This window comes from Lygodium microphyllum, chromosome 3 (genome assembly GCF_053477565.2).
Source record: "Lygodium microphyllum isolate KBCC chromosome 3, Lygodium_microphyllum_v1.1.10, whole genome shotgun sequence".
NCBI classification, from domain to species: Eukaryota; Viridiplantae; Streptophyta; class Polypodiopsida; order Schizaeales; family Lygodiaceae; genus Lygodium; species Lygodium microphyllum.
This window is the reverse complement of record NC_141137.1, coordinates 185,451,873-185,477,150: the sequence shown is the minus strand read 5'-3', so window position 1 is coordinate 185,477,150 and position 25,278 is coordinate 185,451,873. Positions and strand designations below refer to the sequence as shown.

The window sequence follows — 25,278 nt, the reverse complement described above, 5'->3', positions numbered from 1 at the left end:
AGAGCCAATACATGATCAATAGACCCAAAAACAAGCAAAGGGTCAAGACTACCAATTTTGGCACCTCTACCAAAAATAAGGTTGCCTATGAGTGATTTTCCAAGTAGAATCACCAAAAGAGATTTGAAAACCAGCATCATCCAACTATCCAGCAAAGATAAGGCTTTTTATCAAAGTTGAGATATGATGTACATCATGCAAAACAAAAGAAGTACATGTAGAAAACTGTAAGAAACCATTACTAATGCTAATAATATCACATACATGATCATAGCCTAATTGTGTAAAAAACAAAAAATGGTATGGTAGGAATCAAACCAACTATGATGCAGGGTCACATGAAAGAAAGTCCCCAAATCAAGTAACCAACATTAAGAGAATGAAGACTAACCATCACTCAACTGTGTGGCACCAAGTGAAGAAGCAGCCATATATGTAATCATCTGAACTATACTCTAACACATTAATCTCTTCAATCTTGAAAGTGGATTTAGTGATGCGTTGATCATCCGGTGATTTAGCATTATTCTACACTTTTCCTTGGCCTCTATCACACCTAACCTAGTGCATCTTATGGCACTATGGTCTTATCTATCCTTACTACTTGCAATAATGACATGTAAGAGAAGACTTAGGACTGCAAAATTTACTAGAGCCTGCCCATGAGATCTATACTTAGACCCATTGTGCTATGGATCTATACCATGGCATTCATAACTACCTTGAGCATCATTCCTTCCTCTAACTTGGAGCTTGAGTCTAATGATGATTACATCTTAGCAGCTACTTCTTCTGATGCTAGTCAGTTGGTTGATGCCTCACCCACTTTTTCTCAATGTTGCTTGCTTGATTCGAGTTCTTTTTTCCATGTTACCCCACAGAGGGATTGGTTTCATTCCTATTGCAACAGGACAAGTTCTATGAGACTAGGAAATGTAGGTGAGATGGGCTATTGCCTATGGGATCTGCAGGCTAGGAAAGTCATCCATAGCCATGATGTTTTCCATGAGGAGAAGATGCATAAGTAGCCTGAGCAGGTAGTTGAGGTATGTAAGGTGATATTTTAGGATGAGCCTCCTATTACCCTATAGCTAGCTAGACAGTCTATAGTCAATGTTCCAGTGGCCCATGATCATGATGTTGAACAGGATGTACATACTCCATAGCTTGTTTTGAGATGGTATACTAGAGACGGCTGATCCATTTGAGCCCTCCATGGACTCCGTTATGGTGACAAATTCTAGTGAGACCCTTACTTATGAGGAGGCCATACACAGAGGTGATATTCACTCTTGGGAGAGGGCCATGTAGTCAGAATATGATTCATTGCATGCCCAATGGGAAACATGCATTGTTGTGCAAGTGGGTGTATAAGTTGAAGAGTAATCCCGCACGCCCCAAGCCAATATATAATGCCAAATTGGTTGCTAAGGGTTGTAAGCAGAAGCATGGTGTTGACTTTGATTATGTTTTTTCTCTTGTAGTCAAGATGACTACCCTATGCTTGGTAATGGACTTGGTTGCTCAATTAGATCTGGATCTCTATCGAATGGATGTTAAGATAGACTTCTTACATGGGGACTTGCATGATGAGATTTATATGCAGCAACCTAATAAGAAAAGGGCAGGGAGGAACACCTAGTGTGCAACTTGAGAGAGAGCCTAGGGAATGGTATCATAAGTTTGATGCATTAATGTGATCGTAGTCCTACTCCCGCTATGATATGAATCCATGTCTCTACATGAAGAAGGCTCGTGGTGGCAACCTTAATATCTCAGTACTTTATGTGGATGATATGTTGATTGCTAGGAGAGCTCATGATGAGCTAAATGCTTTGAAAATTGAGCTCAATAAGAGCTTTGAGATAAAGGGCATGGGATAGGCCTCACATATTCTTGGGATGTGCATCACGTGTGATCCCTCATAGGGGCTCCTTTACTTGTCACAAAAGGAGTACATACAGAAGGTCCTTGAGTGCTTCCATATGAAGGATGTTAAGCCTATTGGTTACCCTTTACCTTCCCAAGTGAAGGTCAATTAGGCAGATTGTCCCCAATCAAATGAGCAGAAGGCTAAGATGGCCAAGATCCCTTATGCATCCATAGTGGATAGTTTGATGTGTGCCATGATAGCCACTCACCTTGACATAGCATTTGTAGTGGGATTTGTGGCATGCTATTTGGCTACACTTGGCTAGTGACATTGGGACACCATAAAGGGTATCATAAGGTACCTAAAAGGCACTACAATTGTGGGTTACACTGACTCCAACTATGCAGGACATGTAGATCATAAGAAGTCCACCTCTAGATATGTCTTTACTTTTGCTAGAGATGTTGTCTCTTGGATGTCCAAGGTGCAGAAATGCATGGCCTTATCTACTATTGAGAAAGAGTACATTGTAGCTACTAAGGCTTGCAAGGAGGCCCTATGGTTAGGCTAGTATTACTGTTACTCCTACATTGCATTTAGATTCTATGAGTGCTATTCAATTGGCTGAGAATCTGGTTTTCCATGCAAAGACAAAGCACATTGAGGTGCACTATCATTTCATCAAGAAGCACATTGAGATGCACTATCACTGCATTTGATTCTATGAGTGCTATTCAATTGGCTAAGAATCTGGTCTTCCATGCAAAGACAAAGCACATTGAGGTGCACTATCACTTCATCAAGAAGGTGGTAGAGGACATCTATTGAGCTTGTCAAGATCTTGACTGACGAGGATCCTGTAGATCTGCTCACTAAAAGTCTCTCATCAGAATGTTTTTCCTTCCTTAGGAAGATGGTGGATATAGGATGAGATTATGTATATTCCTCATCCTGTTGTACTTTATGTACATTTGTACTTTGTCACTTTTTCTTGTTATTGTCTCAATAGAGGCACATTCACCTAAATTAAGTGAGAGGTTGTTGGGGTAAAGGTGTCCATGCCTATGTCACCTTGTATTTACTTCACACACTATGACCAACACACATGTACACTGTAGGTGGCAAACCCCCACTACTATCACTTTATTATTTATTCTCTCAGTAACTATTGAATAAGGGAAGGCTGGTCACACATTGTAACTATTGAAGTTCCCACATACATTATCTCTCTCTCTCACTCTCTTGCTCCCTCCTCCATAGATCTTACATTGCTCTTGCTTCCGCTTGTATGCTTTCACTCGGGCCCTATCTTTCATTCACTTTAGGGCATACTGTCTTGTAAAACTTATTTTCTAATATCTTTCAATATAATTTGAGTTATGATCTCTCAAGCTTTTTCTTCTCCAAGTTATGTACATGCATTTCTGCAACCCTAAATCCAATAATATGTATGAAAGGATGCTTTGATATCTTAGGCAGAATCATCAATACCCTTCACTTGATTTTCTCATATTAAGAGGAAATTTGATGAGCATTTGCACGTCGACAAATATTATAGGTGAGCCTGCATAGGCTCAACATCGTCAGGTTTTTTATTTAGGTTTGTTTCAGTCTCCATTTGCACTACTACTAGTACTACATAGCTATTTTATCCTTTTGTATAGAATCGTGCGTATTCTCCCCTATACATACAACTTTTGCACCAAGTATGGTCAATGGCCGTGGTTGGCAACAATCATGTTTTTGGTATGTTGGTTGTAGAAGGACAAGTTGGATGGAATCAATTATCCATTGTCAACTTATATGATGTGTCATGTATTAGTTGCAAAGGCACTTTGAAACGTTGTGCATGGAATTGAAAAATGCCATGAGGATGGTGCTTGAAAAGCTAGGAGTGTAGCAAAAACAACAAAAAAATGCATTGTTGAAGATGTTATAGATTCCAATTTTGCTTTAGTTGATGTTAGAGTACTACCACCATTGAGTCCTAGAGCAAATTCATTAGGCAGTAAAGATGCACATACTCATGCCTTGATTGCATAGTTTGTTGAATGTGTCACTATCCCACATACTTGCTCATGTAAGACAACTAAAGATGCATGGGATATACTTGCACAATTATAGCAAGGAAGAAATTAGGCATGTATTCCTTACCTACATAAGAAACTAGAGAGTAAACATATTGATAAACATGACTCTGTTGATGGTTTTTTGACAAGATCAATTAACTTAAGAAGCATTTGAGCATTGCAAATGAGATTTTTCTATACAACTCACTTATGTGGATTTTTCTCAATGGTCTCTTGATTCTTATCAAAGTGCACTTGATGATGAAAGACAATCTAAATGCATTGTCATTTGATGAGTTAGTTTCTGTTTTGTTGCTTGGGACATACTTGCACATTTTGGTCAAGGAAGAAATAAGGCATGTATTGCTTACCTACATAAGAAACTAGAGAGTGAACATATTGATGAAGGTGATTCCATGGACAATGTTTTTATAAGATCAAATATCTTAAGAGCAGTTAATCCCTACAAATGAGATTTTTCCAAATAGCTCACTCATGTGGATTGTTCTCAATGGTCTTCTTGATTCTTATCAAAGTGTTGTATCCACTCTTCATTTGATAATGAAAGGCAATCCGAATGCTTTGTCATTTTGATGATTTGGTTTCTATTTTGCTGTAATGAGAACATGTTCATTTTGCATGTTGTAAAGCAAGCCTTTTGGCTAGTTAGAAAGGTGAAGGTTCATTTTCTACTCGTAAGCAAAAATCTACAAATGCTATTTAGACAAAGAATGTTGATCAGGATGAGAATAAAATCAAGAATAAAATTTATTGCATGCATTGTAAGGCAAAAGATCAAGTCATTGAGAACTATCCTAAATTGACCACAAAAGAGGCTAAGAAGGAAGAGACTAATATGGTTGTTGCAAATATCCCTCTTCTAAGTCAAAATCTATAAATGAGTGTAGGACATAGAGTGGGAATTTAGCCTGCAATGCATTTATGATCCTTATTTACATGATTTTTATTTAGCTGTTGTAGATTTAGATGTATGGTATTTTGATAGTGATGCCACTAAGCATATTACTTCTCTACGCAATCTGTTCACTTCTCTTCAGCTTGCTCCTAAGGGCAGTACTATGACATGTGCCAATAACTTCTCTTATCCTATTAAAGGAGCTAGAAAATTTTCATTAACTATTATTAAAGATTGATGCCTCAGGCAATTTGTTAACATGGGTGAAAACTTGTCAAGATGTAAATTGGGCATCCTTTGTTCTAATCAAGGGAAGAGTATTTTTCTAAATATTTATTGCATATCTGGTTAAGTGTAGGATAAAACACAAATGTACAATGTCATATACACCACAACAAAATGGTATAGTTGGAGAAAGAAAAAATCTCTCATGGAGATGGCATGATGCATGAGTTAGAGTCAAGCTTTGCTACACGTTCTAGCTTGAGACTCTTCTATGTGTAACATAAGTACTAAACAAGTGTCTCACTAAAATATTGTAGTCTATCACTCTATATGTGGCTTAACATGGCAAATATCCATATGTCCTCACTTACATTTTTTTAATTGCTTGGCTTATGCTTTAATACTAGTGTACCAATGCAAGAAATATGTTATTTAGCCATGTATGAAATATATAGATGTACATTCACATGATATTTATGACACTTTGTCGCCTCTTCTCAATGGTGCATAATCATATGTGGCATGAAATGAGAGTTTTTAGTCTATGCAAATTTCTTACGATACTACAAATCATCCTATTTTTTATATGGATGTGTGGATGATGCACTTCTTGATGAGAGAGTAGAGATTGAGCAGTCCATGGTTGGTGCAAACATTCAATGATAGTAAGTTGGCTGCACAACTCATTACGTGTACTTGTTCACACTCTCATAGTCCATCTTATACGTCAAATTGTTATTCATTTATTGTTTCTAGTCTGTGTGATGATGATGAGCTTGTGTATTTTGAAGAGGCACAAAATTCAATAATTGGATGGCTACTATATATTATCTAAGTATGATGTTATTATCAAAAAAATTCATTGGTTCCTATGTGGTTTGTCTCTTGGAAAGAAGGCTGTTGGCACCAAGTGGGTTTACAAGTTAAAGTGCAAGTTAGCTGGTAGTGTTGGTTGCTACAAAGCTAGACTTATGACAAAGGGTTATGCTCAACAAAAGGGCATTGACTTTGATGAGACCTTTGCTCCCACTTTTCATATGAAAACTATTTGTAGCATTTGTGCATTAGCAGCTCATAATGGTTGATGAGTAAGTGTATGTTTTTTTGCCTCATGGTTTTATGTAGAAAGGGTAAGAAAACAAAGTTTATAGATTGAAAAATGTACTAAATGGTCTAAAACAAGCACCTCAAGTTTGGTATGAGAGTATACATGCATACTTAACTACACATGGTTTTCAGAGTAGTCCAATTGAGAGTACCTTACATGTTAAACATGAGGGTGATGTGCCTCTAATCATTGTGGTTCATGTTGATGACATGATGCTCAATATTCCTAATGAGATAGATACTATTAATGTTAAGATTAAGTTTAATTCAACATTTTACATGTCAAATTTAGCCCTATTGCATCATACTCGGGCAGTCATTTCAAGCAGTGTGATGGAGGTATTGTTTTGTGTCAAACAAAGTATGTCAAGACATTATTGCAAAGATTTGGTCTTGAAGAATGTAAGCCTATTGCTACTCCTATCGAGACGGATTTGAAGTTAAGCCTTCATAATGCCATAGATTGCTTTGATATCTTTCTCTATCAACAGCATTATGGATCACATCATTGTATTGATGACAATGCTCATTTGCATTCATAGTTAGGTATTCTAATGTACTGATTTCCAATTGTTTATGCTCTCCTAAATAGAGATCATCAGCATTCCATCTTTTTGTTCGTTTGTACCATATGTTGACTATTAGCATTGGATCATGCTATATTTCAAGAGTAATGATTGATAAAGAAAGTTTTAAGTATACATGTTTGTAACAACCTTTTTATGTCCCCTTTATGTTGCATACTACAAGGTTCTAATACTATTGTTATGCATATACAACTTGTTATATCTTTGGATATTTGAGAGTTAAGAAAGGAGATCTGGCTTAATAAGGTGCTTGAGATGTAGTAATAGGCATTTAGGCTTGATTTTGAGTGTCATCAAGACATCCATGGCAGTTTTATGCAACATTTCTTACAATTCAACAATCATGATTGCAAAGGCCTAATGTGTGATGAGCTCATTGTTGAGCTATGGCTATAGGCTTATGTATATAGTCCATTGTTCACTAGTTTTGTTTATGTATAATAGTAGAAAGAAGGTTCATTAGTTACTTGATTCATAACAATAGGCACTTAAGCATTTTTATGCTAATCAATACAATGTTTTGCCTAAGATCATTGCAATCTACATTGCATGACAAGCATGCCATCACCTGCATGAGTATGCCATAGTCATTGTAGAGAGAGAGAGAGAGAGAGAGAGAGAGAGAGAGAGAGAGAGAGAGAGAGAGAGAGAGAGAGAGAGAGAGAGAGAGAGAGAGAGAAGGGGAGGGGAGGTGGGGGGATGGAGGGAGGCACGAAGGGAGGAATAGAGGGAGGGAAGGAGTACTATATGCAGTACCTTATTTTAATATTCTAGGGTTTTGAAACCCACTCTCAAAGGGTAAGTTTACACTAGTCTTTTTATCCTATTTGGGGGATTACCCCATGTTTCCATTGGTTGGGTCCTAGTCATATCTTTAGAAATTGATATTTGTAAATTGCTACACACACTTATTATTATACAAATGGAGTTAGATATGTGTGGAATTTACCCACATATGCTAGCATGTGAAGGGGTCTCCATGATTGTTAGATTGGGCAACTATTTGAAGGTAACAATAGCCTTCAAACAATAGCTTTTATATTGTATATATATATGTATTTAGCCACCATTACATGACATCATATTGTGAAATGATCAATGTTCAATGACCAAGGTGATGGATTGCCCCTTCCCCAAATCAAGGTATTCTCTAGATAGTTGGGTAAGGAATAGCCTACAATAGGAATAGTTGATAGGCAATACCCCTTTCTTAGTAAATAATTCACTTTGAAAAAAAACTAAAAATTAAGGCTCTCAAAAAACCCACTTTTATCTTTTATTAAAAATAAATAATTATAATAAATATATTTTAATGAAAATAGATAATTGTAGTGAGCCTTGTCACTAAGATTGGGAGGACTCTAATCTATAGGGTGGCCCATCGTCCCACATTGTATTGCTCCTATGATGACCTCCATCGGCCTTACTCATCAATTGAGGGTAACCCCCCTACACATGGGCAATCATGCATGGGCTACTCAATGTGCTCATATTTGGAACTCACCAACTATGGATCCCTTACCATTCTCAATGTCAACAGAGCCATCAAACTCAAAGAAGCTTATGTGCATGGAGGCACAACAACTCATGCATTGTGAATGCATGTGTGCAAGTGCCTATCCATGGAGGCCTTCTAACACACACACCTAGAGGGACTACAACTCATGCACTTGGTAGGTGTCGTATAGAGAGACCTACCCATATGATATACTCCCTCATATGCACACCCTTTTGAAGAAGCCCACAAAGCTTTCTAATGTCAAAGACAATTCCAAGGAAGCCTTGCTTGTGTATGCATGTTTTTTTTTTTTGGTGCAAGGTTGGGATGGGGTCATGTTTGCTCATGCATGCATGTTTTGTATATGTGCACGTGAGCCCATGTATGTAAGTTATATGTGAAAGAAAATATAACTTTAAACTCACTCTAACCATCAGCTTAGAGGGAGATGGAATGATGGCCTCTCTCTCTCTCTCTCTCTCTCTCTCTCTCTCTCTCTCTCTCTCTGTGCAAATATAACACCATTCATGTACAAAGAGGTAGCAAGGTTTGGACATGGATGGGTAGCAAGTGGAGACAATGGCCATGTGACTTTGCCCAAAATAAAAATAAAAATAAAAAATAAAATCATTTGTTGCTTGCCGTTCATTGTGGAGGCTAACAAACAATGAAAATTGCAACCAACCATCAACCCTTTTAAGGCTCCATTACCCAAGAAAGACATCATGATATCACAAAGACATTGTATAGCATGGGTCCCACAATGATCTTTGGGCAATAGTTGTTGCACATGAATGGCACATCTCACATGTGAAGTGATTTTAGAGGGTGTTTTGTGAACACATTGTGTGGTGCATCACGGGAGGGGGTGGGGGTGTGTGGCAAGGTGGGTTGAAAATCACATAAAAGGAAAGAGCCTTGGGAAGTTATTTGTAGATGCCACAAAGGCTCAGAATCACTCTCCTTTGTAGATTATGTTCATTAGATTCTTCAATAATAGATAGCATAGATATGTAACATCCATTTAGGTAATGACAAAATGATCAAAACTTTGTTTCATTAGTGTCCTCTTAAGAGTGGGAATATCATAAGTTTTACACTTACTTCTAGTCCTAGTGGGAATGTCCTCTTAAGAGTGGGAATATCATCAATTTGACTCTTACTTCTAGTTGCTATTTGGAATTGGACAAATCCTTGTTGCTTTTAAACATTGATAGTGCAATCTCTCTTTTTAAGTCTCAATAGCAAAAGCATGGTAAAGCTAAAAGATACTACAAATATTCATGTGTGATGTGGATGCCAATAGTAGACCAAAGCATGTGCCAAAGACTGGAGGCTTCTGATGGTGCCAATACTCTTCACACGCATGCGTGTGTGTGGGCGCGTGTGTTCATCTTCTTTTGGGGGGAAGGAGGCAGTGGAAGGGAGGTTGTTAAAAAACACACAAGGAAGAGCTTTGGGAGTTAACTGTAGATGCCACATAGACTCAGAATCACTCTCCTTGCTTTGTAGATTATGTTCATTAGATTCTTCAATAGCATAGATAAGTAATGTCCATTTTAGTAATGACAAAGTGGTCAAAACTGTGTTCCATCAATGGCCTCTTAAGAGTGGGAATATCAGAAGTTTGACTCACTCTTCTAGTTGCTCTTTGGAATTGGAAAAATCCTTGCTACTTTTATTCATTGATAATACAACATCAGTTCTTGAAGTCTCAACATCAAAAGCACGGTAAAGCCAAAAACTACTACAAATATTCGTGTGTAATGTGGATGCCATTAGTAGAAGAGGACGTGTGCAAGACTTGATGCTTTTGATGGTGCTAGTACTCTTTTAAGAGCCAGGGCACACACAGGTTGGGTCAGCTTAGCCGTGATAATTGGGCGAAAGAACAGAACTTGATTTAGCTTGGGCTCCATCAAAGGTGGAACTTACAACCGTTGTAGCGAACAAAGTACCCTCCAAAATGGTGAGTGCTCTGTTAAGTAGCCGAAGTAGCAATGGCGTGTTCAGCAAGCATATATCCTCTCTCCACGAGATTTAGCAGCCTGGAACAGTCTGGGCGAAAGAACAGAACTTGATTTAGCTTGGGCTCCATCAAAGGTGGAACTTACAACCGTTGTAGCGAACAAAGTACCCTCCAAAATGGTGAGTGCTCTGTTAACTAGCCAAAGTAGCAATGGCGTGTTCAGCAAGCATATATCCTCTCTCCACCAGCATATTCAGCAGCCTGGAACAGTCTGGGCGAAAGAACAGAACTTGATTTAGCTTGGGCTCCATCAAAGGTGGAACTTACAACCGTTGTAGCGAACAAAGTACCCTCCAAAATGGTGAGTGCTCTGTTAACTAGCCGAAGTAGCAATGGCGTGTTCAGCAAACATATATCCTCTCTCCACCAGCATATTCAGCAGCCTGGAACAGTCAGGCCCCCGCAAGAGAACACTTGCATATGGTCTGTCAACCTTTAAGGTGATGGTCACCCTACTGCAAGTCTTATGTACATCACATGGAGGGGCTCTAGTATTCAAGTATGTCTGGCCTTTCAACTTGGAAGTTGAAGGCCCCCACCAGTGGAAAGTCTATGCACTTGCACGTGAGGCAACTCTAATATTCAAGTATGTCAAAGACAAGCCATTCAATTTTCCTGCGGTAATGAAATAATTCAAAATTTCCATGAGCTTAACACTTGCATCGACTTGACACTATATTTTTCCACAATACTAATCAAGAACATCCATAGCACCATCAACTCTATTCCAAGGATGCCTTTATAATGGTCTGTCTCAGAGAAATTAGATATTTCTCTAACCCTAAATATATGTATGATTCTCATGACTGTATGCTGCAAGACCAAATGGCATGGACCATATTCCCAATTCAAGATTCCATTTGTGAAAAGCTAATCAAAAAGGAAAAGTTTGTCGAGTGTCATAAATCATCCTAGTCTAACAAGGGTGTTTGAAAATTTCGAAAGGCATAGAAGCATTACTAAATCCTTAATGAGAGCACAGTTTGTTCCCTGCCCATGGGATAAGTAGTTAAGTACTTGATTTGTTTTAGCAGAAATTATCTAGTATGTGAAAAGGCCATTGAGTTGTATGAAATTACCAATAAGTAAACTTTGCTGATGCCGTATGTTGTCAAATACCTTGTTTGGTTAAACATGGGCTGCAGTTGTATTACGTGAAGCAAATGAAATACAAGCATCTATCATACAGATGCAAGTGAAAGGTGTAATGGAATTAACTAAGGATAACAGTTGGAGCTATTTCAGTTGCAAGTAGCATAAAAACAGCAACCTGCATCCAGGATAAGTTCATGCCACCTTTACATGAACCAGGAGAATTAGCATAAATCAATAAAATGGAGGGCATCCCTTACATCCTCCGCTCTTAGCTGAGGACACCAATAAACACGTTTGAGGAAGGATTACTTGAGTTACATGATCAGGTGTGATCAAGTCTTCAATGCACAGAATGTATACAGCTGATTCCTAGGTGTCAACTTCCTATATCCCTTGGGAATACCCAGACACCTTTAACAGGCGTGATGATGTTGTAACACCCTCTTCTGCACACCTTCAGAAGAACAAGCATCAGAAGTCTGGAGATTTCCTCAGCAAATCAAATCATGAAGGTCCAATCACCCCGCCAGCTCTGTTGGTCTGCCTGCATCCTCCCCCGCACCATTTCAGTGTGATCCTTCAAAAAGTATCACTCAGGAATTCAAGCATCATAGGTCTCACTGAAAGGGCATTTTGATCTCGGAAATCAAAATATCCTGTACTGGACTCTTTGGTCAGTCTCTGCTCCCTCGGCCTTGCTTAACAGCTCTTGCTGATTGGATAGAGGGCTTAATTGTTCCACTGTACTGGTAGTTACCAGAGATTCTGTTGTCAACTGAGCCATCCAAAGGGTTTACTCCATCCCTGGTAGTATCCATGGCCCTCTCAGATAGAGATTTTGTGATACCAGAAGCCTGCTGATTATCAGTTCCTTGCACAGACTTGACTTCCCCATCTAATATTCCACCCTTGTTAGGACCAGGTGGCTTAGGAGGAGCTCTTAGCAATCCTACCCGGCTAGGACCTTGATTGTTGATCCTTGACGATGCAATTAGGTTTTTAACAGCTGGAGAATTCATGCTTACAAAACAGCCTCTTTCTTTGGCATCCGCAATGAGAGAAGCCCAGTCTTCAGACTGCACAAGTGCTGCCGCATTACCAACCACCTGTAAGAAAACAAATATAATCCAAAAACATTGATACAAAAGCTATTCCTTGCAAGCTCTAGCATTAACAAAGAAGTATAGTTTGCCCTCTCTGCCCCCTTCCTTACAAGCGCCTGAAGTTGAAACAAAGCAAAAGAGAAGGCAGATTTTCTAATCTCACATTCCTTACCTAATCGAAGCAAGAAAAGGCAAGATGACTTGGTTCATCAATCTCTGAGTAGCATATAGAGAAATCTCCTACTGTAGACAAGCCTACATCTCTTGTGAACTGCTCTCTATGGCAGTATGAAAGGTTAGCCTATCAAGAACAGGACCTTACAAATACTACTAATTTGTGCAAAGGGGTTACAAATTAGCTATAGATTACTAGAGAAGTTGCAAGCAACCAATAAACCCCTGAACAAGAAAAGGAAAAAAGAGTTTCAAAGGCATACCCAAAGGCATCGCCGTGCTCGGGTCAAGGCCACATTCATCCTGCGAATATCTGCAACAAATCCAACCCCATGACTTGATGCCCGTACACATGACATTATGATCACATCACGCTCCTGTCCTTGGAAAGCGTCGACTGTATTGATGTACACTGTTTTACTATCTACTTCTGAACCTAAAAGAGACCCAAACTCCTGTTGAAGGCATTTCAGTTGCAACTTGTAAGGAGTGATAACACCTACTGAAACCTTATTCAACCCAGAAGTTTTAATGAAATTCTGCAAGTATTCAAACAACTGTGCAGCAAATAATGCCTCTGTAACATTTTGGTAGGACACAGAATTGCCCTTGTGCGACTCTCTACCATGACTGATGTCGTAAAATATATACGGTCTTAAGAGGGGATCATGGTGATAAGGCTCATCAGGAAGTGAGGACACACTATCACTGTCTACAAGGCGGCCTTGGTAAAAATATCGAGAAGGAAAATCTCTTATTTGGGGATGCATTCGATATTGTACCGACAGTAGCATAGAAGGACAGCCAGCCTGCTGAAACCGCTCAAAAAGGCTTCGACTGTACTGTAAAGTGTGTGCAGCACGACTTATGACAGTGGCTGGCAGCTGTTGTGGATCACCAATTAGAACACACCGTGCAGCTCCCAAGCTTAGTGGGGGTAATACAGCAGCTTCACTGGCTTGTGCAGCCTCATCAATTACTACCATATCAAAACCATGAGTAAGATGGTTAAAAAGTCGCCTTCCACTACTTGAAACGGTCGTGAAAACAATTTCAGCCTCATTTGCAAAGCTTGCTTCCAACTTTGAACGAGCATCCTCTACTGAGTACCCAATTCCACCACGAAAACGACCTTCAACAATGAACAGTCGTGACATTTCAACAAGCACCTTATCTCTCTCTTCTACAACAGCTGCTAACTGTTGCAACTTTGAGTCTCTTGTTAGATCTCGAGCTACAAGAACGTCTGGATCAACACCAACGGAACCTTGAGATCTGGCAACAGCAGCACTGACACTCAACTCCTTCTGCAAAGATGCCACTTGCTGAGCCAAAAAAGCTTCTCTGGATCTGAGTTGCTGCAACCATCCCAATACATCATCTCTTGCCATTGCCAACAATTGGTCTGATCTCCGCTCCACAGAAACAGCCTGAGAAGCCTTTGACTGAGTGTCAACACCAACTCGCGCTACATCAGGTCGGTAGACCTTCATTTCACCATCAATAAAACCCCTCTCTAAGACTCTGGTAAGCAGCTCATCAGTAGCAGCATTTGAGGGTGCACAGACCAGCATCCTAGGTTTTGGACATAACTTTGGAAGGATTCTTGCCAAATTCTGATCCATTTTCTGCAGCACATCATCAATAGAGCCCAACCCTTCGACTTGACCAGAACCAGAATCACTGGCAGTATCATTGACTTTAAGACTGTCTGGGGCAAGTTTTTTCAGTAAAGCAGCATAGTACCTCTGATACTGTACAAGATGGATAACATTCAGCATCCCCCAAACAGTGTGAGTTTTACCTGTGCCAGGAGGGCCCTGAACCAAAGTAAAAGGCCATGAATCTTGACGCTTGCCTGCCCCATTAGAGTTGGATGATCCTGCTGCAGTGTGCATGGCTGCCCACTTGATTGCAGCCAACTGGGGGTTGTTAAAGTTTCTGTGAAGATGCTGCACAAAAGATTGTGTAAAACAGTCGGGCATTGCAGGGGGGTCTTCCTCATAGCGTGGAAAAAGCTCAGGTTTGGGGTTAAGGATAGCCTTGACCATCTGGACATATTTAAAAAACCCATCATTATTGAACCCCAAAGACATGCAAATGGTGAGGCATATACCAATTATTCTTAAGATAGATCTGGATATTACTTGTGCATGTAGGTGCTGGAATGCATGAAGAGCCACATATTCACGCTGAGTTGTTGCAAGAGATCCTAGAACAGTCAGATACCACGAAACACCTTTAAGTTGAAACTTCTTTCTAAATGCCTCTTCGCTAGCAGGGGCCCCACTGTCATTCATATTATCAAGAAACAAGAAACTTCAGGATTAAATGCTGACAAGGTTACATAGGTAAAGTATGAAAATGCCTACATAGGCAGGCCACTGTTTTCGTCCTGCCTATACAAGAACTTAGCTAGCAGACAAGGTGCACCTTTCGCCAACATAGAAATGAAGAATGGCTCCGTGGGGATCCCGAGTATCAACAGGTACATAACGACGGATAATACCGGCTATTCGACTTGAGAACTCTGTATCAGTCACTTCACCCATGCCAGAACCATTGCTCCTCCTCATCCTACCAGCTAAGCAAACAAGCAGAATGTGCAAACAAACAATCAATAGCTTCTTCAATATAATGCATTAACTCATATGTAACAGAATACAATGCAAACATACCTGACCCAGGCTTAGGAGTAGATATAACTGCAACATCACCTTCCTTGAAACCCAGCCTAGAATGATTGTCAGTAGGAAGAAGCACCAAATCAAACCAACCTGATAACAACAAGGCATACTGTCAATAACAAGACCCAATGCAAGGACAAAAATATATGCTCAGTGAGGTCTGGAAAGAGGACAATTCGGGAGAAAAAATTTTCCAATTGTGAATGATAAGCTATAAACTGAGAATACCTCGTTCGCGTTTCTCGACTGTCTTCAAGAAAACTTGGACATGAGGATCTTTGGATACACCATCACTCAATTCCTCCCATGTGCTATGTAGTTGAGCTCTGCACTCTTCAAAGAGTAATGGCTCAAACACATTCACATACTCCTGAACAGACTCAAACCTACCTGGAACACATTGCAGTTCTTGTTCACCTGCACACACATGATAGAATTAGCAACTCTTAATGATACAGTGCAAGGAACTTCAAACTTGTACTTCCAAAATACCTCTGAAGTACCCCTAAACAAAACCTTTACTAAGCCCATATGTATACCAAAATACTGAAGACAGACACCCGCACTACAGACAACCCCAATAGCATGCAGTTAACGGCACATGGGAGACAAGCAGACAAACAAAAAACAAGAGATGCCCAAACTCAAGCAAAACAGGGCAACAGAATACTCCCACCACACCCCTTGAACTATTAACATGCAATTAAAAGCCTGCGTTGTCAACACTACACAACTAGGGTAGTTTCACAGTGATGTCCATACAAAGCGACCTGCCTCTACTGGCCGTAGCATGGAAGTAAATCATCCAGCTGATATACTTGTGATGATCACCACCAAGGATGACTTTGGTGCAACTCCATCCTATTTGTGAACACACAACAAATCTGGACAAAAACTTTGAAGCATGATCAGGGAAGAATAATGTACCTCGAGCGTCAGACAGATAGAACTGTAAAGTACTCACCAGGCGTTCGCCACAGCTTGTCACATGTCACTTCACGATGCAAGCGTTCAATTGATGTGTCCTGTGCATGATAGGTTAGCCCTGATGCTGATGACTTTCTCAAACTGTTGGGATTTGTTTTTGTCAATGGCCTGACAAAGTTGGAAGACTTGTCATCTGCTCCCATTTTACCTTGTCCCATAACAGATCCCGGAGGCTTCCCCATAGTTTTTGTGAGCAGGGGCGCCGCCTTGACTTTGTCCTCTTGCTTCCAAGATGTGTTCCTTTGAAGAACAGGCGCTGGGCCTTCTACAGCAACATCTGTCTTCTTTCCAGGCTGCCTTGCTCCATCATGTACACTACCTAATGGATCAGTAGGCATGACAGAACTATTCTTAAGGTCTGCTGTGGATAAGCTTGTGCTTTTGAGGTCCTTGTACCTGGACTCCCCAGTCGACTGGCCTACTGCTGGAGTCTTCAGGGTCTCCTTATGACTGCGGAATGGAAATTGAGATGACGAAGACTTCTTCACTGTGGGTGTTTTCAGTGGCTGAGCCTGCTTAGCGGCCTCCCTCACATCTAAAAACATTGTCTGCCTGTTACGCTTCTTGCCAAGCATTGCCTCCTTCTGATCCAGCCTTCCACGTTTCCCAAAACTTGACAACTTGCTACCATCCAAGGTTGACAGATGCCCTCTGGAGGGATCTTTGGTGGAACAATCAATTGGTGCAGATCGGGGAACAGTATTCTCTTGCACCTCCATTGCAATGTTCCGTGTCTCCTTTGCATCCTGCATGATTTCTCCACGAGATTGAACATCGATTGTGTTTGACACGCTAGCCTTCTTATCTGTAGCTCTCTCTGGTTCTGAGACTTCTTGGCAAGCATCTGACAAGTTTGCACATTGACTTTCAGTATTTGGACAACCAAAATAACAACCACATAGACAATGAAGCTAAAACAACAGGACAAACTGACTGCCAGCAACCTTTCTGCTCCATCTCGTGATGACCGTTCTCCAAAGACTTGGAATCTTCAAGCCCACCGTCCTCTATAATAGCGTCAGAAGCTTCAGCTGCGTCCTCCATTATAGCATCAGGAGCATTGGCTGCACTGCCATTCTCAGTCTCCACAACTCTAACGAGCATTGGCACATTATCTTTATCGCTCGAAGGCTGTGGTGGCCTTGAGGCCGATGAGCCATCCAGAAGTTCAGTACTTGCAGCAGTCACAGAATTGCCTGTCGGTCCACTTTCATCTGCAGCACCTCTGGGGGGAGGCCTAACAAACGGTCTAAAGCAAGAGAGAGGATGCTGTCCGGGTAGAAGCGGAGCTAAGTCTCTGTGCTGTGCGTGAGGCAGTGTAACAACAGAGCTCCCATTTACAGGACATACTGGCACCGAGTCTATAGGACATGGTGGCGCCGAGTCTAACACGTGTTCTGCATTATCCTGAGGCACAGGATCAGAATCTTCATCGGGCAACTCATTAAGATCAAACATGAACCGTCCCTTGGTTGCCATGGCGGGTGCCGGATACCGCTGGATCAGCCAAGAGCGGTACGAAAGGTATACATGGCGGACGATGGCGTCGGCAGAGAAGAAGCATGCATATTGCTCTCTGTTCGGTGGCTGTTCTCGATCCAGCTTCAAATTTGCCAGAGGAACCGAGGATTGCCAGAGGCGTTCGTGCCTATCAGGAAGGCCAGTAAGACCTTTAAAAATTTCCGTCCTACGTCTGGTCTTCTATTTGACAGGGAGCCGAGGATTCCCAGCGGAGATTGTGCGACCAGGAAGGACACCAAGACCTAAAAGCTTCTCGTCCTGCTCCTGCGTTAGCCCTTCATTTAAACAGAGTAATGGATGCCACCAAGACTCATGTCATGCAGCACCAATTTTTCTGGTGCAATCTTCCACTGCGGGGCAGCTTTATTTTTGAATTTAGGATAAAAATCGATTAATTAAAGATAAGCAGGGTCTGTAGGAGCCTGAGAGGGGAAGCCGCAGCAGCGAACCAGAAGACACGAAGCCAGGAAGGCGGGAGGGGGCCGGGCGAGAGAGAGAGAGAGGTGGAAAGCTCTTCCTCTGTGGATGAATGTTGTAGTAGTCTAGGTCTGTGAAAAGAAAGAGAGGGAGAGAGAAAGGGCGGGGGGGGGGGGGGGGGGGCGAAGGGATGTATGAGAAGGATGAAGGCTGTGAGCCCTGTTTATATAGATGGTTGGCTGTCCTTCAGCGATCCCTGTTTCGGTTCCAGGTTGCATTCACACCAGACCGCATGCCGCTTTTCTTTTTGGTTGCTATATCTTTTCTTTCTTTCTATATTTATATATACGTGTATATATTGTTGTTATATAGGTTTGTGTTCAAGGCAAACGACGACATGTATTTAAACTGGCCGCTGCTTCCTCGTAAGTCCTCTAAGGGTCTCTTCACACGCTCCAACATGCATTTCTACTAATAGCAAACTTTAGCACACTAAGACCCCTGTCACACGTAGGCAAATCAACCTCTGTAGTAGTCATTCGTGAACTTCAAAAATCATGGCCACATGTTAGTCGAAGCGGTGGCCCCAGTCTAACAACTTCTCACTTGAATGAAGAACAAATCAGGAGAGAGAAAACCTACACCAAGCCATGTCATACCCCATCAACCAATTGTTCAATGTTGTGTGTGACTTACTTTTCCAAGTTGAGAACAAGTGCCCTCCTTTTGGAGGGTACTATGTGAAATGGATTATGTGCCAAATGTGTTGGCAAGTAAATGTGGTAGTCTACCTCTGCAAACACACACCATCAGTTCTAGCTTATGTTGACTCAACTAGGTCGATTGACCTACATGTTTTTTAGGCCTAAGACTTGCAATAGCACAAGCTTTCTAGGTAGTGCCATGGGGTTTTCTTTGTATTGACCTACATCCTCCTCTTCTCCTTAGCATGACACCGCAATGGTGGGTGCAAAGGCTAATAAAGTGCCACCAATTTCCAATGCCATTAGTCTCCCTAAATATGGTATTTATGCTTAATTTCTAAAAAGAATCTTAATATGATGATTGCACCTTGTGAAGAAGTTACCTGGTTTTTTTCCTTATCAAATATGGCAGGCACAACATGGTGGCTTGGACAAAAGACAAGGTTACAAATTAGGACAATAAGAGAAACAAGATCCAAATGCAAGATTATCAAAACAAGTGCTAATCCAATGCCTTCTAACTATGAAGTGGATGGAAAAGGTACAAGTGCTAGTCTTATGCCTTCTTCATTATGAAATTGATGGAAAAGGTGAATAAAATATAACTATAGAGGGGGGGCTTGTATGAGCTTATCAAGGCATAGATTTGTTGACCCATGTACCCTAGCCTAAGCAGTTTGAAAGTGAGGATAAGTTCCAAGGGTACATGACTTAAAACCTTGCATTATGGTCTCAACATCATCACATCATTTTGTATCTAGAAATATATAGGGAACCACTTTCTTCCCCAAAAATGTGAATATTTACAAATGTTCTCAAATGACAGGCTTCAATAGTTAACCTTTGCTCAAAATAAAATTCCCAATATTAAATATATGTCTTAAAAAGAGATGATGCATATACATATAGCAAAAGGACCAAGAGGCATATCCACATCAAGCATGCAACCAACCGCCATTGACAGTGTACCATCCATAGGCACATGTGGCTCAATACAGCGAAGGTGGCAACCAAGGTATAGATCTTGGCATACTTGGCAACAAGGCTATGAAGGCGTTGTGGCACTATTGGTTGCATGCGAGACACAACAATCCATTTTTTGAAGGAAACTTTTCAAAAGGTCACCCATCACATTACTATCATTACCCAAGCATGCTTAATTGCAAGGTATCTAACAACCAAATTAAGCCTTGTTTGTCACTCCATACTACAAATAAAAGATTTCAAAAGCTAGTTTTTGAAGAGAAATATATTTTTTCAAGCACCACCCATCTACAAGGTGGCATATGATACCTCTCAAGTTCTACAACATGTCATGCCTATGCTACTTTTGACATAAATTTAAAGCGTCTTGCTCTCAAATGATGCATCTTTAGAGTTCCTTCTTGATTTGTGGAAACTTAAAGGGACATCCATCTCTTTACAAGGAGTGTAATGACAACTATTTACGAAGTCACAACCGTTATTTCTATGAATTGTTCACTATGTAGATATCACAGGTGAATGTAATTTTTCTCTCTTAGTTTCAATCATCACTTCATGTTTTCACCATCGCATGCACATCATTATGAGCTAGCACATGTGCATGAAGATGCAACCATGAAAGATGTAGATATGAGGGAATTTGTTTTCCTAATGGCTTGCACAATGACATTATAGAAAAAAATTGTTGCTCTTAATGAAAATGTTACAAAGATCTTTAACTTTTTATAGCAATAGGGTGTCCAGAGTATGTTGCTTGTTTACCATTTTGCTCCTTGAGCCCCTCCATCAACAAGGCCACCTCAAAGAGCTGAGGTCTTTGGCTCTCTTGGTATAGAAGTGGTTATTTTTATATTAATGAACATGAAGCCCCTTGTGTTTTGAGTACAACAACAAGACCGTAACAAGGATGCACTCGACACCTTTTTGCAAAAGTGGAGTGACTTGCATCAATTACATCCTACATCAAATTTTGTTAGAACCCTCAAGGCATCATCCTATGATACAAACAAAGTTTGAGGAGATATTCTGAAAAGAAAAATTTCCAGAAGATAAAAAGGACTATAAATGGATTGCTTTGGATAAGTGTCGGATGGAGGGTTTGATGTTAACGTAGTGCACCTCCAAGCACAGAGAAATCATTCTCAAACTTGATGGCTTACATGACTTTTGGAAGGCTCGACATTTTGTTTTAGGCTTGGACAATGAGTACAAGGGCAAGGTGAAAACTCAATATCCTAAAATGCTAAAATAAGCCCATATTAGATCAAAAAACATATGCATCTATATTGAGTGATAGGCATGTGAATCCTATGTATGCAAGGGTAGATAAGGATAATTGGGTGTGAATGAATTGGAGGGTAGGGGGAAACCCTAATCGTAGCCATCCATAGGCTATTTAAACAACCTAGAGGTCACTCTCAATGTAGAGAAGAGTCTACCGGTTGTACTTGTGAACAACTCATTAAATAGGATCTTCTTCTTGTACTTGAGCACTCTCTCTCCCTCTTATGCATATCTCTTGCTCTCGCTAAGATATTTCAACATGGTATCAAAGCCATCTCTGATCCTTGAGCTTCCCACAATCACATCTTGGCTTAAATGCATAAGAGACTTCCATTTCTTCAACTTATCCTTCTTTCCACCATAGCCAGTTCTAACCTACCTCCATTGGAGGAGTTGGTGTGAGCAAAGGAGGCCATATCTACTCTTGATTCCTTCTAAAGACTTCTTCCCCGACTCAGGGCATAGCATCGTGGCATGTCAAACCTGGACATTGGAGGTGCAACAGGTTAGCATTGTAGCAAACGTAGAAAATGTGCCATTCCTAATAGCGTGATGTTCCACAGGCTGCCACGCACTGTGGAAGGTGCAATGTGGGAGGGCTTCATAGGGCTTTGTTAGCCCCCCAAATGTGCTATCTCTACCTAAGAGGGTTTGGCATAACTCCTTCCCTGCTGCTCACACAGAGCAAAACCCTAGCTATTGGTTGTCTGGCATCCATAGCCAGAAAGCTTCAAGCTTTCTTCTTTCAACATTAATCACCGTGGTTGACACTAATAGTGATTCTAATAACTGATTTAAGTCCTCTGGAGTCTCTTGCAGATCTAGAAGCTCCATCTCAGGTTCAAAGACACTTGGTGAACATCATTAAGCTCATAAGAAAGCCGACTTGTAAACATATGCTATGAGATGAGTGATTGCAATCACTAATGCTACATCTCATAGTCATGATCCTATATTCTAATAAGCATGTGGAAGATGTTTTACACTAAACCTCAATCTTGAGAAGATTAGTTTCTACCTTAGGCATATGTATTGAGTGCTTCATTGTTGTTGTAAGACTATGTGTAGGTTATAAACACATAGACCATTGTCCTAATCCCTCATCTCCTCTTATAACATCACAATTGATCTTGCTACATATTAATCATCTCTTTTTGCTTCCGCACTTATTGGCCGCTATGTAAAGGACTAGATATTGCCATTGCCTAGAGCAATCAGTAAGACCTTCCTATCATGGCCATGGCTTATGCCAATGTTAGACCTCAAATCCATAAGGTTGATGGAAAAGACTTTCATCCATGGCAGGTACTAGTGAAGTATAAAATGATGGAACGAGGCCATTGGCCCTTCATTAAAGGGACCAAGGTTATTGATCCATCAAACCCACTAGATGTAGAAGATGATGAAGGAGCCGAAGCCATAATCATGCTTCATCTAGATGAATCCTTAATTCATCACATTGACCAACTCTCCACTGCTAAGGAAAAATGGGATGAGCTTGAAAAGCTTTATGGGGCTAAAGGAAAGAACTCTAAAATTTTCCTTAAGATCGAATTTTTTAGCTTGGAGTATAAGTAAGGACAAGACCTAGGTAAGTTCATTTCTCACATGAAAGGGCTCATGGCACAGCTATCCTCAGTTCAAGCTCCAATTCATGATGAAGATGCCATTGCAATTCTCTTAAAATTTATAAAGAAAGTACTTGTAAGTACTCTTACAAATATCCCAAATCCAACCTTCGAAAGCACCATCCAATCTTGTTTAGATGAGGAGAAAAGAAATAAAAAAAAAGGCAACACCAATTAGGGATCTACAACCCGTGAGCAACTCTTGGTTCATATTGTCCCCACCAAATGCTTCTTTTCCAATAAGAAGGGGCATCTTGTCAGTAATTGTTGGAAAAAATATCCTAATAAAATGAAGTGCAACAAATGTAAGAAGACAAGGCATATTACCAATAAATGCCCTACCATCCCTGAAGTACCAAAGAAATGGAGGCCAACTTTGTCTCCATAAAATCTGATGAATGACTTTTCTAAATCTATAAATCCTTTACTTATAAGCACTCTTGTAGCTTGATTTATAAAGGCATCCCATTTTGACTCTATGTTTTAAATATCTTAGGATGATAATTCTAGGAAGCCCAAGGGGGCTATAGGGCCACCCTCAAGTGGAGAGCTTGGAAGAGACATAAGGGGAAGCTATGTTTAATTGTTTAGGCCTCATGAACACAAGGATTATCCACAACTCAAGGGCAATTAACTTGATAAGAAACAAGGGCAAAGAAAAGCAATGCACAAGATAAAGGTGTTTCCTTTGGAGGCTTGTTCTAAGTATTTGATTATACAAGTTTGCCATCATGCTGATGAGCATGAGTGTTGTTTGAGTGCCCCTCCATGGCAATCCACATTTGGCCCCCATGATTTGTTTCGTATGCATGGCATTATCAATGAGTGACAAGATTGTATTCTTGTGGATAACAAATTAATTCACAAATTTATTAATATAGGCTAATTAGGAAACTACCTTTTTGCTAGGTGTCCAAAACTCATATATATACTATATCTCTTATGAATGGGAGTGACAAGGATGAGTTGGATATGCAAGTATTTCATATATCATTAGAGGTACCAAGGGCATACTATGAAAATAGACTTCCAAGTTAGGACTAAGACTGGGGCACACGTGGTCTTAGGGCAAGTGTGGTTTGGATAGCTTGGGTAGCACACTAAAACGTAGTTATGAGTATAACACTTGCATTTGAGGGCAATGTGTACATGTTTTGTTACTAGGTAAGCAAAATGTTTTGCCATCCCCTCTTATATGTATAATTAAAATTAATTATTTGGCTAAGTATAATGAAATAGAATATGTCTATTTTTATCATGGCTTATCTTTCCTTTTCTATTCAGACACGTGTGTCTTATCTTGATGATGTTGTGGATACTTCTTTACTGGGATCTAACGATGAAGATATAATAATGAATTAAACAATCTATATCTCTCTCTCTCTCTCTCTCTCTCTCTCTCTCTCTCTCTCTCTCTCTCTCTCTCTCTCTCTCTCTCTCTCTCTCTCTCTCTCTCTCTCTCTCTCTCTCCAAAAAAAAAACTCAACATAGCCTTCTCTAAAGAGCTCATCCACTCTTTCTCTAATACATCTTCATGATAAGATGCAATAGTTACTTAAAGAAAACAACGATGTGTTTCATCCTAATTTGCCACCCAGTTTATCTCCCAAACATACTCCAATGCATAATATAACATTCCACCAAGGAGTAAACCCACTAGTTGGCCACCTTATCAACTTACTGCTAGTGATGCTAGCAAAGTGGAGAAGGAATTGATTGATTATCTCCAATGAGAATCTGTCAACCTAGTTTTTCCTCATGGGCTTCACCAATATTGCTAGTAAAGGAGAATGGGTCCATGTGTATATTCATAGACTATCATGGTCTAAATAATATCACAGTAAAGAATAAGCATTTGCTTCCTTGGATTGATGAGTTATTTGGTCAACTTAAAGGAGTGTGATACTTTGACAAGATTGACTTGAGGTCAGGGTACCATCAAGTTTGAATACACAACACAGAGGATGCACCAAAGATGCCCTTTTGAATGCACTTTGATTATTTTTTGGGTATACCCTTTAGCTTAATTAATACCCCTACAATACAAAAAATTTTAAGTTTATTATTGATTTCCTTGATGAAATATTTAATGCAATTGTATTTAGACTCTCATGGTCTAAATATGATCGCAATAAATAATAACTATATGTTTTCTTGTATTGATGAGTTATTTGATCAACTTAAAGGAGTGGGATACTTCACCAATATTGACTTGAGGCTAGGGTATGATCAAGTTCGAATATGCACAAAGGATGCACCAAAGGAGGCCTTTCAAATGCACTTTGACCATTTTTTAGTTATACCCTTTGGCTTTAACTAATGCCCCTATAATACAAAAATTTGTTGTTGATTTCCTTGATGATATCCTTGTTTACATTTTTTTTATGTGA

At 40.1% G+C, this 25,278-nt stretch overlaps 1 protein-coding gene across 3 annotated transcripts; it reads right to left on the bottom strand.

The window, feature by feature from the left end:
* Positions 1-9,961: 9,961 nt before the first annotated feature.
* LOC148039293 (putative helicase MAGATAMA 3) lies at positions 9,962-18,454 on the bottom strand. 3 transcript variants are annotated; one of them, XR_015690402.1, is made up of 9 exons: positions 17,295-18,454; positions 16,328-17,194; positions 15,592-15,780; positions 15,355-15,453; positions 15,110-15,260; positions 14,824-14,965; positions 12,940-14,727; positions 11,384-12,505; positions 9,966-10,919 (listed from the first exon to the last, which is right to left on the bottom strand). XR_015690402.1 is itself a non-coding variant. In XM_087675189.1 (8 exons), exons 1-8 carry the CDS (start codon positions 17,827-17,829, stop codon positions 12,074-12,076), a joined length of 4,203 nt encoding a protein of 1,400 aa, XP_087531315.1. In that variant the 5' UTR covers positions 17,830-18,454; the 3' UTR covers positions 9,962-12,073. The 3 variants fall into 3 exon arrangements, 2 of the variants coding, with proteins under 2 accessions (XP_087531315.1, XP_087531316.1); XM_087675189.1 differs by having other exon boundaries at positions 9,962-12,505; XM_087675190.1 differs by lacking the exon at positions 9,966-10,919 and having other exon boundaries at positions 12,269-12,486.
* Positions 18,455-25,278: the final 6,824 nt, after the last annotated feature.

What these genes read in the sequence shown, in the direction of transcription:
- LOC148039293 (XM_087675189.1), bottom strand. Translation starts at nt 17,829, where the DNA reads ATGGCAACCAAGGGACGGTTCATGTTTGATCTTAATGAGTTGCCCGAT. An exon ending in AGTCGAGAAACGCGAACGAG is followed by an intron (nt 15,454 to 15,591) that starts GTATTCTCAGTT and finishes TGTTGTTATCAG; the next exon opens with GTTGGTTTGATTTGGTGCTT. An exon ending in CATTTCTATGTTGGCGAAAG is followed by an intron (nt 14,966 to 15,109) that starts GTGCACCTTGTC and finishes TATGAATGACAG; the next exon opens with TGGGGCCCCTGCTAGCGAAG.